Here is a 13,268-nt window from a genome sequence, read left to right as displayed (position 1 = left end):
GAACTGTAAAAAACATTTTGTTTAATAAACATTCAGGCCTGTCAGTCATTAATATGGATGTATATAAGACAGCCTTCAGGCCTATTATAAAAAAAATCCACTTTTACATGGTGTTAAACATAAATGTTTGTCGGCAGTGTGTGACCACAACCACACTACAATGAAAAACAAATCCACCCGTTCTTTGTTTTTTATCCTCATTAAACCAAAGCTGTCTCATTAGACATGCGGTTTTGATTCTTTAAGCAATGTGATGTCACACTGCTAAAGCCCCGCCCATGGCCGCTGACTCACAGTCCTGTATTATCATAGTTTCTGCCTTCCGAAAGTTGTCACTGAGCGCTATTTTCTCTGCGCTTCTACACAAAATCAGATCTATTTGAACTGAAAGCGCTTACTGTCTCTTTTGTTAAGAGAGCGAGGAGCTGTAGCTTATTTGCATTTAAAGGTACACACACAAACACAGCTAATTTTTGCTTGCACCCAAATAGAGGCTTTTTAGACATGCTATAATAAATCATCTGTGGGGTCTTTTAGGCTAACATTTCACATACACATTCTGGACACACCTGAGATCTTGTGTGAATTATATTTGCCAAACTACAATTTCCATATCAACATAGAGCAAAGATGGGAACGGAATAAAATAACATCAGCATACTTTGAGTTTTATTAACAGCGACTGTTAAGTTACCTCAGTGTGTGACAACTTGCCCCACTGACTTGCTTTTAGTTTCACAGTAAAACATAAAAGGCTTTTTTATACAAAATATCAATGTTAAAAAATCCATCTTTGTATGCATTTGAGTATTCACAACCTGCGTTTGCCAGTTAATTACTTTGCGTTTGTTTATCTGAAGGAGCAAACACAGACACTTCACAAAATTAATTGTAGTAATTACTGTTTGTTGAACACAGCAAATAGTTTGACTTGTATTTACATATCAAATAGACTATTACAGCAGAGCAAATGATAACCTCTGTACAGATATACAACAACAATCATTTTTAATATGGCAAACACACATCTGTGAATGCTTGCGAACCTTTTAAAGATGCTTTAAACCACCATAAAAGCCCAATATGACACATTTGTCTAAAGTCATACAGTGTGATTGTGTAACACATGACAAAGCATGCAGTCACAATTACTTCCCAGAACATATGTTGTATTGTTGTGTTTTATTTTTGTTGTAGCATGTCATTGTATGTGTGGTTGTGTCAACTGGTCTTTAGGGCAAATAAATGAACCTAACATTCACTTTATTATACCCGTGACTTCTTTATCAAGGGTGCACGATGCCAAGCTCATCAAAACATGTATTTAGCCCGTCATGTCAAAATATGTTGCTATGTACCTATGTGCTTCACGCGTCATGTCAATGTCTTCTGCAGACGTTTCGAAGGGGTTTCAGAATAAAAGAGACGCTCACGTTTTCCAGATACTCACTTAATCTCATTTTGTGTCTCTTTTATCATAAACCTGTTTGATGCGTCTACAACAGGAACGCATTTTGACATGATGCACATAGGTTCACATGACGTACCGAACACATATTTTGAATTCACCGGCCGCCACTATTATTATATAAAGACAGACATCCTAACGTCATCTTTTGTGTTTGACAGAAGAAAGAAAATCATAGATTAGTGTGAGTAAAAAATGACACGCTCTTCAGTTTTTGTTTAACATCTCACCCAAGAATGGTCACTGGGGGCGGTACCCTTTCTAAAAGTACACCTCTGCACCTGAAGAGTTCATATTAGTACATATTATTACCAAATGTAAATGGTACATACTGTATTACGACCCTTAACCCTTAACTGGTGCTGTCCCGTGAGCGGGACACCTGAGTTTACTTCAATATTTTGCATGTCAATTTTTATCTATCACAAAAACGATACATTGTTGGAAAGAATGTAGATTTTATATTTTAAAACATTTTAGCAGTAATAATAATGCAGTGACAGTAATCTATTAATTTGTGACAAGAGTATGCAGCATACCGTTGACACCTAGTGGTCGTTGTTGGTAAAACCACTAAAAGTCACAACATATTTTTTGTGATAATTTTATGTATAAAACATATATTTTTTGTACTATTTTTATTTATTACAATAAATGTACACTGTAATAACAATTTTTATTTAATAATTTTATGTCCAGACACTTCTGTGAAAATCTTTGAAACAAGACCAAGATAAAGCTTCTTGACCAAATAAATGCCAGAGTTATATTAATTTAAAGGTGTATATCACCTTTTCACCCCCCCCTTCCCCTTAACTCAAAAAGTGCTGCACCAGTTAAAGGGTTTAAGGGTACTGCCCCTACAGCACCATTTTATCTGACAGTATATTTGTTGTAGCTTTGCATTGATCATGACTGCAGCTGGAGGTTTGATGATGTGAATCTCTTCAGTCTAGATCCTCCAGCACTAAGTCATCACACTGATCTTTGCTGCAGAAATTTCTCCTTCCTTTACCCGGCACGCTCTTCCTCGTCCGGTCTTCATCCACGCACACCCGGTTGTGTTTCCACGTGCAGTTGCGTCTGGGATGCGGCGGTACCTCTACCAGACAAACCCCAAACTTAAACGCCGCCTGAAAGCCACGACGGAAGTTCTCGTTGAAGTAACCGTAAACGATGGGGTTGATGCTGCTGTTGAAGAAGGCCAGCCAGTGGGCGAACGGGAAGACATAGACGGCCACCAGATCCAGCTGAGCGGCTGTCAGATTCCCATAGTCCGTCAACATGATGACGATCCACAGCGGAAGCCAAGAGACGGTGAAGAGCGAAGCCACCATCAGCAACATGTTAACCACCTTCAACTTCCTACGGAAAACTCGACGACTGTTGTCCTCCGTGTGCGCGTCGCGAATGGAAGCAGGCGATTTGAAGAGCTTGATGGAGATGCGTGTGTACATGACGACGATGAGCGCCACGGGTGCCAGGTAAATATGTGAGAAGAGGACGGTGGTGTAGATCTTCCTCATGTTCCGCTCAGGCCACGCCTCCCAGCAGGTGTACACAGGATAAGTGATGTTGTCCTGGTCCACCATAAAGTGCTGAAGATCCTGGGAGACGGTCAGTGTCACCGCAGAGGGACACATGATGGCGATGGCCAGAGCCCAGATGAAGGCGATGGTGATGATGGCCTGACGCTCTGTCAGCTTCTGCCTGAATGGATAAACAATGCAGCGAAACCTGAAAGAAAGGAATCATCAAAAGGTTGTTTAAAGTCAGGCTGGTCTGAATCTCAGTCTCCCTGAATCACTGTTTTGTAAAAAGCTTGATAAGTGCTGTCAAATGTGAGACATTTTAATCCAGAGCAACTTATAATGCAGTCATAGTGTGCATCAATGTTTAATCATTTACATTTATACATTCAGCAGACACTTATATACAAAGTGACAATTTTATCAGTATGTATGTCCTCTGAGGATCAAAGCTGGAATATACCTGAGACATGATGGTTGTTTGTAGGAAAAGAGCATATATACTCACCTAAAGGATTAATAGGTTAATTCTCATTAATGCATTTATCTACCAATCACATGGCAGTTGCTTCAGTGCATTTAGGGGTGTGGTCCTGATAAAGACAATCTCCTGAACTCTAAAATGAATGTCAGAATGGGAAAGTAAGGTGATTTAAGCAATTTTGAGCGTGGCATGGTTGTCGGGGCCAGACGGGCCAGTCTGATCTGCTCAGTCACTGGGATTTTCACGCACAACCATTTCTAGGGATACAAAGAATGGTGTGAAAAGGGAAAAACATCCAGAATGCGGCAGTCCTGTGTGCGAAAATGCCTTGTTGATGCTAGAGGTCAGAGGAGAATGAACCGACTGATTCAAGCTGATAGAAGAGCAACTTTGACTAAAATAACCACTCGTTACAACCGAGGTATGCAGCAAAGCATTTGTGAAGCCACAACATGCACAACATTGAGGCGGATGGGCTACAACAGCAGAAGACACCACCGGGTACCACTCATCTCCACTACAAATAGGAAAAAGAGGCTACAATTTGCACGAGCTAGAAAAATATTGCCTGGCCTGATGAGTCTCCATTTCTGTTGAGACATTCAGATGGTAGAGTCAGAATTTGGCGTAAACAGAATGAGACATGGATCCATCATGCCTTGTTACCACTGTGCAGGCTGGTGGTGGTGGTGTAATGGTGTGGAGGATGTTTTTTTGTCACACTTTAGGCCCCTTAGTGCCAATTGGGCATCGTTTAAATGCCACGGCCTACCTGAGCATTGTTTCTGACCATGTCCATCCCTTTATGACCACCATGTACTCATCCTCTGATGGCTAATGTCACAAAGCTTGAATTGGTTTCTTGAACATGACAATGAGTTCACTGTACTAAAATGGCCCCACAGTCACGAAATCTCAACCCAATAGAGCATCTTTGGGATGTGGTGGAACGAGAGCTTTGTGCACTGGATGTGCATCCCACAAATCTCCATCAACTGCAAGATGCTATCCTATCAATATGAGCCAACATTTCTAAAGAATGCTTTCAGCAGCTTGTTGAATCAATGCCATGTAGAATTAAGGCAGTTCTGAAGGTGAAAGGGGGTCAAACTCAGTTTTAGTATGGTGTTCCTAATAATCCTTTAGGTGAGTGTATGCATAAATGTATTTGTATTGCCACACAAAGAAACACAGACAACCACAATTAAATGCACACAGGTGTGTGTCATTAAAGCACAAACATCAGTTTTTATTACTATTCTTCTGAAGAGGTTGGTGGTGATTTTATGCGAAGAATAAAATTACAGATGAGTTATTGACCTCTCAACAGCGATGGCCACCAGTGTGAAGACAGATGCAGAAACTGAAGCTCCCTGAACGAGACCGCTCATCTTACAGATCACCACTTCAAACGGCCAACCTGCCCGAGAGACAATAACACACAAAACTCATGCATTTAGAAATCATCAAAGACAACTTCAATATAAAACAATAGGCTTTATACTGCACTGATGTCATGGGAGTAAGTTTTGTTTTTTCATAGAGATGCCAAAAAATTATGAGTTACATTGTTATAGTCTGCAGATCTGTTTAAAGGGAAGATTTGATGGAGAAGCTATTGAAGAGGTATTTAACAAGCAGGCAATATCACAGACAGCTATCATTATGAAGGACCTCTGCACATCACCTGCTCTGGGTTCATCAGAGATCATCTCAAAGATTCTGGTGAGTCTTATTGACATATGTTCAGATGCCATTATTTATTAGAAATATTGACATGACGGGTTAAATCACATGAATTATTCAAAAAAACAATGTAGCGTATGGCTCGTTGGGTTTGTATTTAAATTCACAGTCAACAGAATCAGATGGCATATGGTTGCTTTATACAACACATGGTCTGCTATGCAAAATCTAAACAACAAATCTGAGTCAAGATTTCATCATAACGATATCATGCATACAAGCAGTAAACATTATGAATATGTAATTGTTGTTCAGTCTGTGATTGCTTTACACTGTAAGTGTGTTGTGAACCAAATTGAAAGCTCTCAATTACATGACGATCCTGATCTCTACACTGTACTTCACTTTTTACTTTACTTTGATAGTAAAATCTCTCATTAGGCAAACATAAATCCTTCAAATAAGTTCTTCTGCTGCTGTGATCAAGGTGAAGTCAAAGAGATTATGACATTCTGGTTTCTAGATCTAACTTGGGTAATGTCACTTCTTCGGTGTGTCTTTGTATAGACATGTTTAGACATTCAGATCAGTGTTCAGAAAGTGTTTAAACCCTAAAAAGTCAAACTACAGTTCCAGTGAAATGTAGAAAGTTTTTAGCACGCATGACATTTGAAAGTGCACATGATTTACCTGTGATCAAGTTGTCCACCAGCGTGATGGGGAGGCAGAAGATGCCCACTAACACATCACTGATGGCCAGATTCAGTATGAAGATGTTGGTGACGGTTCTCATTTGTCTATTTTTCAGCACAATAAAACACACCAGGATGTTTCCGATCATGCACAGCAAGAAGATGAGACCGTACGCCAGAATAAAGACGGTGGCCACCGCAAGAGAATGTTGATAATACGGTAAGAAAGTGATGTTTCTGCTGTCATTAAAGAGCATGGTGTGGTTAATGCTGATGTTCTCCGTGTAAAAGGGGTTGACGTCCATCGTTGAGAGAGCTGCCGAGACAAAAAAGAGATTGCAAAGTAAGAGAGTTTTAAAGATGATACAACAATAAACAATGCATGATGTTATGGCTTGTATGGTAGCGTGTGGTGGGTAATGACTGCAACGTCTCCAACTTTGAATGAAGTGAATCAAGAAATTCTCAATGGTCAAAGTGATTCTTGGTTTTAACCCCTTAGCATTCCCTGAAAAAAAAACGCCCAAAAGGAAACTAATCGTACCTGCTGTGTTGATTGTATTGTAAAAAGGGTTTACATCATTCAAATCACAAGAATCTGCAGCTTTCCAAAGATATGTGACATGTTTAGCATTTTTAAAGTATGTCATGAAGTTTTTTGTCAAATAATGTAGTGTTCCTTGAGAGCATCACTTCCACAAACCCCTGCTTTCATCCATGTCAATCCCTGTTCCACAGCTTTGCATCATATGTAATGCATGGAGACCTGACAGATGATCTGGAAGAGGTGTTGGAACAAACTCAATATCTTCTGAGGTTTTTCTTTAGGGTAGATTTTCCTTAAGCAAGACATAACAGATTTAAACCTCTGGTCTCTCTTAGGTTTCCTTATTATTTTTTAAACACTTTGCATTTTCTGAGGGATGAGATTTCAGTTCTAATACCATCAGCTTCACCTGTACAATTCTCAGTCCCATCACTATTCAAGAGGCTTGAGGTAAAGCTGATAATAACCTGGTTTTGGATGTTAGACAATCTGTTTTATTTTCTTGATTCATTATCTATTCTCAAACTTTTTAAAACCATATAAATTGAAAAATAAAAAGCGCTGCAGGTCTGGACAGGAGTTCAGAATATAAAATAATCTTTTCATTTCTATTCTTCACCTTTAGATTGTTGGAGACTGCTGCTGTACGATGTGAACTTATAAATAATTTGCACAGAATGCATTAGAATCACTTGCTTACACAAAAGCCACTTAAATCAGTGTATGCTCTTATATTATTTTTGCAATTGTGTTTCTGCATATTTGTTTTAATGGTGACATCAATTTATGTTTGAATTATAAAACACATCATCAGGTCTGTTAAACATGTTTCTATGATTCTATAAATATGAATCCACAACCAAACAAATATATCTTCAAAAGTGAGTCTGAATCTGTCCGAGTTAAGCAGAATTTCTTTGTACCTTCTCACATTTTACCTTATAATGATTTTCAATACAAGAACATCACATGCAGGAAAAACCATCCCATCAGACCCAATTTACTTTGTTTATTTATTTGAAAAAAATCAGAATAAAGCCACATGTGGTTCATATAATATCATCTTCTGCAAGCTCCCTTGATTTGAATCAGCAGGGGACAATACCTTTCTTTCATTCTTTCATTCTTTCTTTCTTTCTTTCTTTCTTTGAAGTGCAATGTATTTTTGGTGTGCTCATCATTCAACAATAAATGATGTGTACTTTACAAATCCATTAGTCACACAGCAGGATTGCTTAAGGGTCAGCTTCAAATAAACATGATAAAATCTACACAAAGAAACTCGTTTGAAAATATAAAACATAAACTTTCATATACATTTTCAGGATTCTCTAATATCAATATTAATATCTACAATAGGGCTGTATCAGCAACAAGTTCACAATAGGATGCGCATCAGGACAATTTTAAATGACATTTTTGTTCAGAATAACATTATTATCTGTTTGTTGTACATTGATTAACAGTTGTTGTAAAAGTTGAGTTTTGTACATTCATTTTTTGGGGAAAGTCATCTCAGAGCTACAGTGCTTAACTCGTGTTGTTTCAAAACATTTTACAAACATAGTGCCCTTACTAGGCATCATATAATTCTTCTGTGTTTATATATCTATAAACATATGCAAGTGAAACTAAATAATATTTCTCTATAGAAATACATTTCTCTGTCTCTCTCTTTACCTAGACACACACTTTATATCTGCAGCTCTTTGTCGTCTTTCTTCATAAATGTGTTAGGCAGCAGCGCGCGCTACATTGCTTTTAAATGCGCGTAATAGTTTTATTGTGGATTTCTTAAGCCACGACGTGCAGTCTTTTAATGCGACGACTTTAACTTCTCGACTCACCCTTTGCAGCAGTTAGGTTAAGATATCTGCGATATATAAAGCGCTTTCATAAGGATGAGGAGGAGAGAGAGAGCGCGCGCTTGGGAAAGGTGTGCAGACGCGCGCGTAACAGAGACGGAGGCAGAAAGTCAAGTCTAACCTTCACTACGATCAGTCAACGTTACCTTTAAAACTACATCAAGAAGGTGCCATGACAATGTGCGCATCATCAGGAGTCCATGACGATGTATTAATGTTTAAACAGCACTAATCTATAACATCTGTGTTTATATCAGAAGAACGGTAGCTTATAACAACTTATTTACTTATTCAAGTTAGTTCTTACTTTACACAATGAAGATCAGTGCAGCACTCTTTGCTATTTCTTACTTATTCTTATAATAAGCAAACTAACAATCATTTGTGTCATAATTATAATTCATTTTTATTAATACTAGGGTAATTTATTAGAATAAAAAATAAATACTTATATTTACAATATAAAATAGAAAATATAGTAGTATAAAGGTATTTCTCATAAAGCATAACATTTGAACAGGAATATAAATTGATTATTCATTCAGTAAGATCATTTTAGATATGATGATGATGAAAGTTCTTACCTTGTAAAGTGTCACAGTCTTCCATCTATTCTGCTGGATTCAGTGAGTGACTGTAAACTGCTGATATCACAGAACATCACATGCAGATTACTTCACAAAACCACACTTTACTACAATAACATCCATCACATATCCAACGAGTTCAGATGACACAACAGCACTTCTGTTCCCATGCAGGCATGAACCGCAGTACCGAGAGAGAGAGAGAGAGAGAGAGAGAAAGAGAGAAAGAGAGAGAGACAGGAACATCCTTCAACCACAGACAGCCCGAGAGAGAGAGAGAGAGAGAGAGAGAAAGAGAGAAAGAGAGAGAGAGAGAGAGAGAGAGGTGTGTGCGTGTGCGTGTGTGTGTGTGTGTGTGTGTGTGTGTGTGTGTGTGTGTGTGAAAGAGAAAGATAATTTGAGTTTGAAAATGTATTACAATAAAACAATTCTATCCAAGAGACATGCAAAAAATATACATTACATACAGTACATGTACATATAAATCTGCATATTTCTAATACAATAAAATGCTCCATTACTGCAAAAAAGCCAAAACTAACATCCCTTCACATACAGAACATAGTGCCTCATTACTACACCTTTTTATTTTAAAAGATAACAAATAATTTATGGCTTTGAAATAATTAAAATCTGTAAGTATTCTTGACTTAAATTGAAAAAAACATCTTTACTCACATAAATTGCTATTTTTGATTGACCCAAAACAAAATTTAACAACTGACACTCTTAAGACCTTTTTTTTTTAACATATTTTAAACCACAAATAAACATTTGCATAGACAAAATCCTCATTAAAACTCATTAACTTCATTTAAAATCCTGCACTGAATATCACCTCCTCTCTTGGGAACGTTGGCTTATAAAGTGCTCTCCATTCTGGTTTACAATCTCTGCTTAGCCCAAGGACATTTTATTTTATTTAGAACCTTTCTATTAAAACTTTCACACAACTTTTATACACCATCTTAACACTGAGTGAATCAACAAAACAACATATATCTCTTCTCAAAAAAAGTATTGTCACATTCTTCCAGTCTAGGAGACAAGACTAAAGTATAAAAAGAGTTCATTTAAAGTCTGCAAGGATTTTTAATCCTTTTTCTAACAAAGCTGACCTCCATTCTGTTAGAATTTGGCAAATCAATCTAATGGATTTAAAGTCCAGCTTTACTACAACCTCCTCAACATTTCCAGAAGTCGTCAAGTCTGACAGTATTTACTAGATGCCTAAGTGTTGTTTGATTAAATCTCCAGCAATTGCAGAAAGAAAAGAATCGTTTCCATCATTATTAAAAAGAGTTTTATAAATCAATGTTTCTTGAAGTAAATGACCTACCAAGATTGCTTCACTCTTGACTGATATCATCTCTTTAAAATCATTTTAATATTTACCACTGTGTTGATATCCTTTTGGTCACTGATTAAGATAACATCATCATCAGCATAAACTGACAGGGAAACTTTTTTTTGCCAGAACAAGGTAAACTCAAACCTTTGATGTTTTCTCCAAACTTATGTTAAAGTGGTCTATATAACCACAGAGAATCACATACCTGACCTGTCTTACACCTATATTCACATCAAAAGGAACACATAAGCCACCCTAAGTTAACCTCAATAACACTCACAATATCATTATATAAAACTCAACAAAATCTTTTTGTAAGCTAAAGGCAGTTGTTAAAACTGTGGTGCCCTTGAGCAAGGCACTTTACCCTAATTGCTCCCCGGGCGCTGCCCACTGCTCCGTGTGTGTGTGTGTGTGTGTTCATGACTTTAAGTGCGTGTGTTCACTACTAATGCAGAGGTCACATTTCGAGTATGGTCTTGTCACTTTCACTTATAGACTTCCTGAGTTTTCAACAAATATTGGTGTTTGACCCTATCGAAAGCCTTCTCTTGATGTAAGGAGATGAACAATAAAATCATGTATTTTTGCAGGGTCAAAAATATTACGGATATTGTTAATAATTGATCTTTCAGGGATACAATATGTCTAGTTAGAGTGAATAACCTGCTTTAAAACTCCTTCAAGTCTACTAGCAAGAGTATCTTATAGTCACTACACAATACCTACACTGGTCTCCAGCATTTTATCTCCTTTTTTTGTAAAAGGGTGAGAATAGCTCTACGACAGCTCAAAGGCAAATGGCCATATCATTTCAAATCTAAAGCAAGTCTCCCACCACTGACCAAACTTAACTAGTAGACCATTTACACCCGGTGCCTTTCCAGGCTGCATACTTTGAAGTGCTTTTTTAGCTCCTCTAGACGTAGCTCAACAACACTAACATCTTTATTTGACTGAGTAGAAACTTGAGGTAAGTTTTCTAAAAAAGTTTTTGTTTCTGTTTTAAGCTCACAGTTATATAACTCCTTATAAAACTAAAAACATCTGTTAAAAAGCCCCTATTGCATTACTAAAAACAATGTTATTTTGTGTATTTGGTGAATACAATGTGTTCGCATTGTTTGTTGTTCAAAAAACACAGTAAAATCCAGTTAAAAAACTTTCTTTTTTTAGGCAAACTTTCATGTAATCTTATTTTGTTAAGATGCCTTTAGTTGTATTTTTAATTATGTACTTCTTATTCTTTTTTTATTGAAATTGTTGTTTTATTCTGTATGCATCAGGAGGTGAGTTGTGTGGACAGCCAATTTTCCCAGAATGCATTTTGCGTCAACGCCAGTGAAATTTAAAGCCTTCACAATATTCAAAATATTACTCTTTCTGTGTCATAAAATTTCCCCCGACAACTTTTGTTTATGTGAGTTCCAGGTGATCGGTGGGTGGTCAGCGGCCTCTCGGCAAGTCCTTCTGATATTTGCTTGATGGTCAAACATAAAATATTTCCTTTGAATATATGAATTATTATTCATGAAGTCTGTTGTTTGTTATTATCGTTTTAACTGATGTTAAAGTTTCAGAACTTATATTTTCTATCTTTACACTGTAGTAAATTACTGTGCTTTACTTTAACTGGATGTTTATTACATGTTGTACAAACGTTTTGTAGTATTAAAAGAAATGGTTGTGTTTTATATCATACTTCATTTTGTACTAAATACATTAAAGCTAATCAGCGTACGTGTTGCCTTAACCACATATTCATATTTTCAAAACAAAAACAAGCAGGGTTTTTGCATTTGATATATTTTGTTTTATTGTAAAAATACATTAAAGTAATAGCCAGGGCTGCAGGTATTGGTTAGGACCTCAAGTACTCTGCTGTTCCATTTGTAATATAACATCCTCGTGAGTTCATTCTTCTGAGTCTGAACTTACAAGTCTGAATTATGAAGGACACAAGTCCAAACTTGGCATTCTTGGTATTGAGAAACATCCCTTGTGTTTGTTGTAGTCCAAAAAAACAGATTTAAGTTGGAGACGATAACTCGCATCATCATTTACTTTGGGATTCGAATCTTTTCCATATCATTAACACGTACTAATACACACTTACACACAAAAGGAAATGGAAAATTGTAAATTGGAAAATATGTGACCTCTAAAATTTTCCAAAGACTAAGTTTAAATGAAAGAAAATCTATATGAACTATTCTTTTTCTCAAGGCCAAAAATGATGGTACATCCATTTCATCAATGCTTTGAAAGCGTGACCTGATCAAGAACCCCTGTGCTTTCATCTTCCAAATGAATCATTTCCATCTCCAAAACTTTCATTAACCTTTCTATATTGCTAGTGACATTTCTTGTATGCCGCTGACTTAACTGCTTAATTTGGGCTAAAGGTTGAATTTGTGTTTCTAAAATCTTACCAAAAACACTCAAAAGCATCTTTAATGCTTTATCTTTAATGCTAATTTTTAAAATCCTTTATCACTTAAAACTACATTGGTAAAGTGCCAATATTCACTCTTTGGATTTAAAACAACAAGCACTAAACTGAACAGTGGTCAGAAAAAAATACAGGACAGAAGTAATACCACAACTTCTAAAAACATTTATGTCTGAAGCAATATAAACTATCCAATCTTGACAAAAGACACAAAAATGAGACCTTGTATACCGTCTGCTATTCTCATGGTCAATTAAATTTCTCCGTAAGCCCATGAGTTTTATTATAACCTTTTACGTAATGGCATGTGAGGTTCAAGGTGATTTCTATCAATATTCTGTTCAGTTAATAAACACAATTGATGATTATATGTAAACAATATTAACATCTTATTAAAAATAATGAGCAAAACACCAACAGACTAAGCCAAAGTTCATATGAGTCACAGCAACCTCGATGTTAACCTGCTGAGCACACACGAGTCTGATGAGACTCTTATATACACCAGCTGTCTACATTTAACTCCTGAGATTTTACAAATCAAAGAGCATTGAACACTTTGCTTTAAGAGCAACAATAAACACAAATAATTGTTAGAGATCATAAA

The 13,268-nt window shown here is 36.7% G+C and overlaps 1 protein-coding gene and 1 long non-coding RNA gene across 2 annotated transcripts; one reads left to right on the top strand and one right to left on the bottom strand.

Annotated features, from left to right (window-relative positions):
* Nucleotides 1-145: 145 nt before the first annotated feature.
* Nucleotides 146-9,021, bottom strand: LOC129421212 (neuropeptide FF receptor 1). Its single transcript, XM_055176588.2, has 4 exons — nt 8,856-9,021; nt 5,858-6,175; nt 4,802-4,901; nt 146-3,205 (listed from the first exon to the last, which is right to left on the bottom strand). Exons 1-4 carry the CDS (start codon nt 8,878-8,880, stop codon nt 2,416-2,418), a joined length of 1,233 nt encoding a protein of 410 aa, XP_055032563.2. The 5' UTR covers nt 8,881-9,021; the 3' UTR covers nt 146-2,415.
* On the top strand, nt 4,131-7,872 carry LOC129421219 (uncharacterized). The gene is made up of 6 exons (XR_012369366.1): nt 4,131-5,206; nt 5,976-6,079; nt 6,151-6,202; nt 6,598-6,675; nt 6,742-6,856; nt 7,032-7,872. It is a non-coding gene; the product is annotated as an uncharacterized lncRNA (long non-coding RNA).
* Nucleotides 9,022-13,268: the final 4,247 nt, after the last annotated feature.

Source organism: Misgurnus anguillicaudatus, chromosome 4 (genome assembly GCF_027580225.2).
Source record: "Misgurnus anguillicaudatus chromosome 4, ASM2758022v2, whole genome shotgun sequence".
NCBI lineage: Eukaryota > Metazoa > Chordata > Actinopteri > Cypriniformes > Cobitidae > Misgurnus > Misgurnus anguillicaudatus.
Note: the sequence above shows the minus strand (reverse complement) of the source record. Positions and strands in the feature narration are given on the sequence as shown.

Excerpts from the sequence above, each read along its gene's own strand:
- LOC129421212 (XM_055176588.2), bottom strand. The coding sequence starts at position 8,880 with ATGGAAGACTGTGACACTTTACAAG. Across the intron at positions 6,176-8,855 it reads AGACTGTGACACTTTACAAG|CTCTCTCAACGATGGACGTC; the intron begins GTAAGAACTTTC and ends TTGTCTCGGCAG. Across the intron at positions 3,206-4,801 it reads GTGGCCATCGCTGTTGAGAG|GTTTCGCTGCATTGTTTATC; the intron begins GTCAATAACTCA and ends CCTTTCTTTCAG.